At 36.0% G+C, this 5819-nt stretch overlaps 1 protein-coding gene across 1 annotated transcript in view; it reads right to left on the minus strand.

Moving 5' to 3' along the window:
• LOC107582449 (cell wall protein DAN4) overlaps positions 1-3834 on the minus strand; it is a 15019-nt gene extending 11185 nt beyond the window's left edge. The window contains exons 1-2 of the mRNA XM_016268292.1: positions 3813-3834; positions 2274-2383 (exon numbers count right to left, since the gene is read on the minus strand). Of these exons, the coding sequence (XP_016123778.1) occupies positions 2274-2383; positions 3813-3834 (132 nt within the window). The remainder of the gene's footprint in view (positions 1-2273; positions 2384-3812) is intronic.
• Positions 3835-5819: the final 1985 nt, after the last annotated feature.

Consider the following 5819-nt stretch of genomic DNA (forward strand, 5'->3'; position numbering starts at 1 on the left):
GTTGTTTCTCCGATTGTTGCAGGCGATGGTGAAGATGGAGTAGAATCTGTTGGGAATGATGTTTTTCCCAGTGTTGAACCACTTTCACTTGTTAATGATTCTGTTGTGGTCGTGCTCATAGAAGACACAGATGTTGTAAATGTTAAGGGAGTTAATGGTGTAGATTCTCTTTCAGCAGTGGAAGTATATTGAGTGGTTTGTGTCAGCTGGCTTGTTTTTTGCTCTAAACTAGATGAAGATATATCTGTTGTAGATGAAGTGAATTTTGATGTTTTCCATCCTTCTGTTGTAGACGATGCTAAAGATGGAGTAGTATCTGTTGGGAATGATGTTGTTTCCAGCGTTGAACCACTTTCAGTTGTTGATGATTCTGATGTGGTTGTGCTCATAGGGGACACGGCTGTTGTAAATGTTGATTGAGCTGTTGTTGCAGGTTCTGTTTCTGTGCTGGCAGACTGAGTGGTTTGTGTCTGCTGGCTTGTTGTTTTCTCTGCAGTTGATGGAGATATTACTGTTGTAGATGAAGGGAATTCTACTGTTGTTTCTCCGATTGTTGCAGGCGATGGTGAAGATGGAGTAGAATCTGTTGTGGATAATTTAGTTGCCGCTGTTGATCCACTTTCACTTGTAGATGATTCTGTTGTGGTTGTGCTCAGAGGGGACACAACTGTTGTAAATGTTGTTGGAGCTAATGTTGTAAAATCAGTTCCAGTGGTCGAAGTATATTGAGTGGTTTGTGTCAGCGGGCTTGTTGTTTGTTCTACACTGGATGGAGCTGTTGTTGTAGATTCTGTTTCAGTGGTAGAAGTATATTGAGTGGTTGGTGTCTGCTGACTTGTTGTTTGTTCTACACTAGATGAGGATATCTCTGTTGTAGATGAAGTGAATTCTGATGTTGTTTCTCCGATTGTTGTAGACGATGGTGAAGATAGAGTAGAATCTGTTGGGAATGATGTTGTTCCCAGTGTTGAGCCACTTTCACTTGTAGATGATTCTGTTGTGGTTGTGCTCATAGGGTACACTGCTGTTGTACGTGTTGTAGATACTTCTAATGTTGTAGATTCAGTTTCAGTGGTAGAGGTATATTGAGTGGAGTGTGTCAGCAGGCTTGTTGTTTTTTCAACACTTGATGAAGATATCTCTGTAGATGAAGTGAATTCTGATGTTGTCTGTCCTTCTGTTGTAGACAGTGGTGAAGATGGAGAAGTATCTGATGTGGATAATGTTGTTTCCACAGTTGAACCACTTTCAGTTTTTGACGATTCTAATGTGTTCGTGCTTATAGGGGATTCAGTGGTTGTAAATGTTGATTGACTTGTCTCTGTAGATTTTTTTTCTGTGGTGGTACTTAACTGAATAGTTTGTGTCTGCTGGCTTGTTGTTTGTTCTACACTAGATGAAGATATCTCTGTTGTAGATGAAGTGAATTCTGCTGTTGTCTGTCCGATTGTTGTAGACGATGGTGAAAATGGAGTAGAATCGGTTGTGGTTAATTTAGTTGCCGCTGTTGATCCACTTTCACTTGTTGATGATTCTGTTGTGGTTGTGCTCAGAGGAGACACAACTGTTGTAAATGTTGTTGGAGCTAACGTTGTAGAATCAGTTCCAGTGGTCGAAGTATATTGAGTGGTTTGTGTCAGCGGGCTTGTTGTTTGTTCTACACTAGATGAAGATATCTCTGTTGTAGATGAAGTGAATTCTGCTGTTGTCTGTCCGATTGTTGTAGACGATGGTGAAAATGGAGTAGAATCGGTTGTGGTTAATTTAGTTGCCGCTGTTGATCCACTTACACTTGTTGATGATTCTGTTGTGGTCGTGCTCATAGAAGACACAGATGTTGTAAATGTTAATGGAGTTAATGGTGTAGATTCTGTTTCAGTGGTAGAACTAAACTGAGAGGTTTGTATGTCCAGGCTTGTTATTTGCTCTGCACTGGATGGAGATGTTTCTGTTGTTGATGAAGTGAATTCTGATGTACTTTGTCCTTCTGTCGTAGTAGATGGTGAAGATGGAGATGTACCTGTTGTGGATAATGTAGATTCCACCATTGCTCCACTTTCAATTGTAGATGACTTTATTGTAGTTGAGCTCAGAGGGGAGACAGCTGTTGTAAATGTTGATGGAGCTAATGTTGTAGATTCTGTTTCAGTGGTAGAAGTATATTGAGTGGTTTGTATCTGCTGGCTTGTTGTTTGCTCTGCAGTGGATAGAGATATTACTGTTGTAGATGAAGTGAATTCTGCTGTTGTTTGTCCTATTTTTGAAGACTGTGGTGAAGATGGAGTAGAATCTGTTTGGAATGATGTTGATTCCGCTGTTGATCCACTTTCTCTTGTAGATGACCCTATTGTGATTGTGATCATAGCGGACACACCTGTTAAAACTGTTGATGGAGATAATGTTGTAGATTCTGTTTCAGTGGTATAAGTATATTGAGTGGTTTGTGTCTGCAGGCTTGTTGTTTGTTCTACACTAGACAGAGATATTTCTGTTGTTGATTAAGTAAATTCTGAAGTACTTTGACCTTCTATCATAGTGGATGGTGAAAATGGAGAGGTACCTGTTGTGTATAATGTAGTTTCCGCTGTTGTACTACTTTCACTTGTAGTTGATTCTAATGTGGTTGTGCTTATAGGGGACATAGTTGTTGTAAATATTGATTTAGCTGTTGTAGGTTCTGTTTCTTTTGTGGAAATAAACTGAGTTTTTAGTAAATATGTAAAGATATTTACAAAATATTTACAATATTTAGAGTCTGTTTGTGTGGTAGAACTAAACTGAGTGGTTTGTGTCTCCTGGCTGGTTGTTTGTTCTACACTAGATAAAGATATTTTTGTTTATTAATTCAGTTTTGACATCCTCTGTTTTTCTTTTGTAGAGGATGGTGAAGATAAATAGGTGGCTAAAGTGAAAAGAGTAGTTTAAGTTTTTTGGACATGTTTTTCTACATTATTTTAAGGTATTTTGTTAGTGTGTGAAATAAAATCTAGCATGCTTTTTACTTCTTTCACTGAAGATGCTTTAATTTTGGGGGGTTCTTCTTGATATTGGATTTTTAGACTTTGATCCCCTGTGTAGTTGTTTGAAGGATGTGCTTATGAGAAAAATCTAAATAGTTGTTTGTGTTGATTATTATTGTTAAAGTGGGAATCAGTTTTGGAAGTTGTTGTAACTGCATTATTTTAAAAGTATCTTTTTTGTTTAAATTTGACTTTATTATTTATTTTCCTTATTGACTTTTTTGTCTTGCATGGAGTTTTTGCATGCCTTTCATAATCCTAAGATATTATTTTTATTTTTGTATTAACATTAATATTTGTCCAAATATACTACATTTACATTATAGAGCTTTGTCAGTATGTATATTTGTCACATACCTCTCTTAGAGTATTTATAGCATGGGTGCTATGAATAAATCATTAGTCTTTGTGTACTAGTTTAACAGCATCCAACTTGATTAAATTACAAATTGATTGCTGATATGTCAAAGATTTTTTTAAGCAATTTGTAAGTCAGAGGCAGAGGTGGGAATATGTGAATAGTTTTTTTTACACATATACTATATACATGATATTTAATACAAATTCACAAGGCAATTAATTATGCTCTTTTATATATCATTCTGTATTTCAGTCCACTACAGAATGTGAAGATGCAATCACATTTTTTTACTGCATTTATTTAAAAGTGTCTTTTTATCTTCTTTTTTTTTTTACCAGCTATTCACAATCTTTAACAAAATGCCAACATATTTTTGTTTTAATTAATCAATTTCATTTAAAACTAAATAATAAAAGGCTTTTGAATCTTACCTGAATTTGCACCAAGTCCCATGACTATGAAAAATACCAGCAGGATTGAAGTTTTTTTCCAGAAATACATGTTGAGATTGTTCGTGTGAGATGGTTGTTTGTTTAAAATGATTACAATTTATCTTTTGAAATTTTCTCTCTCCAGCACAATTTGTATGAACATAGTCAGCCAAATGCACCTGCCATTAGTGTTTCTCCTCTGTTAAATTTCAACATCAACCTGATGAAGACGATGTGTGTGTGTGTTCCCTGCAAACAATAAATGTCATCAGGTATGGGCACTTTTGCGTAAAAAAAAAAGTAAGTTCACGCCTTGAGTAAACCACACTGATTGGGAGTGTATGTGGTTTTGAAATGCCTGAACAGTTATATGACCTTCACCCGTTGCACCCTTTCCAAGGAATTCTCAGTACGACAATGCAATAAATCCAAGAGAAGAAAATAAACTTTCTCTTTCATTTGTGTAAAACAGATATCAGGTCAAATTATGCGTACATACAATAAAACATCAGTTTCAAGTTTAGTGGCTATTCAAGGTCATGCATTGCAATTTGATTTAAAACACTCTTTGTGCTTGTACTGTTATCTAACATTTTGTCGATCATGATAAATCCTTTAAGAAAGCGAATAATACCTAATAATACCTAGTTTATTACTCCAGACAAAGCCAAAGATTACCTGAAAGTTCTCAGATCCAACTTAATTGTTTACCAAAACTAAACAGGCAGGAGATGACGTGGATTGGAAGCTGTTTTGAGTTGATGCCTTTCTTATATTCATCAAGTTTTGTTATAGCCTAATAAGTGATGGAGTGGTTTTACAACGGTTTCACATTATCATGTTACATTCTTCACAAACTCATCACTTTAAAAAGTTAAACTAGGTCCTGCTTGGGAAACAGAAGCTAGTTGGCACCAGTCTTAATACAAGAAATAAACGAATACATTGCTTTGAGGTTGCTAGGCTGTGCGTAAATATGGCTTGTGTCACTTAGGTCTATGAGATTTTTCCACCTGTTTTATCGTCTGCCAAAAAAAAGTCATAAATCAATTTGCTTTGTAAATTAACGGCACACCTTTTGTCAACAAGCCGCATGATTTGAGAGATCAATCATGCCCATCACACAAACAATACAGGACAAGTTATGTGCTGAAATTTAATACTTAAGGTTAGCAACGTTGGTTTCTTTTGTTCATATGACATTCTATAAATAGTGACTTTGTGTTAATCAATATTATATGGCAACCATACGAAAACAATGACTCTACAGTAGGTGTAGAATATGTTCTTGACCTTAGGTCATGTCTTCCACACCTATTTGCTATCTCAGAAACATTTTTGAGTCATAGAGAATATCTTTAGTCATATGTATTGCATAAAACCAAAGGGCACTTCCATGAAAATGTCAAGCATACCATGGAGAAAAGAAAAAAAAACTTTTGAGCTGCACTGCATTAGAGTGATATAATAGATTTTTCATCCACCACACACAAGGTGTGCTCAAAAAGCAGTAAAGGGTTTAATTTTTATTTCAGTCAATTTTATCATAGAAAGACATGATGCCTGATCTGGTTTGCTGGTTTTAACTGGAGCCAAACTAGTGTTTAGCTGGTTTAGCTGAGCAGCAGACCAGTCTGAGACTATCTTGGTGTTTCTTTCTTTCTTTCTTTCTTTCTTTCTCTCTCCCTCTTTCTTTCTCTCTCTCTCTCCCTCTTTCTTTCTCTCTCCCTCCCTCCCTCTTTCTTTCTTTCTTTCTTCCTTCCTTCTTTCTCTCTCTCTCCCTCTTTCTTTCTTTCTTTCTCCCTCCTTCCCTCTTTCTTTCTTTCTTTCTTTCTTTCTTCCTTTCTTTCTTCCTTCCTTCCTTCATTCTTCCTTCATTCTTCCTTTCTTTCTTTCTTTCTTCCTTTCTTTCTTTCTTTCTTTCTTTCTTTCTTTCTTTCTTTCTTTCTTTCTTTCTTTCTTTCTTTCTTCCTTCCTTTCTTTCATTCTAGCATGGTATACACTACC

The sequence above is a fragment of the Sinocyclocheilus grahami genome, unplaced genomic scaffold (assembly GCF_001515645.1).
Source record: "Sinocyclocheilus grahami isolate Dianchi unplaced genomic scaffold, SAMN03320097.WGS_v1.1 scaffold44.1, whole genome shotgun sequence".
Taxonomy (NCBI): Eukaryota; Metazoa; Chordata; class Actinopteri; order Cypriniformes; family Cyprinidae; genus Sinocyclocheilus; species Sinocyclocheilus grahami.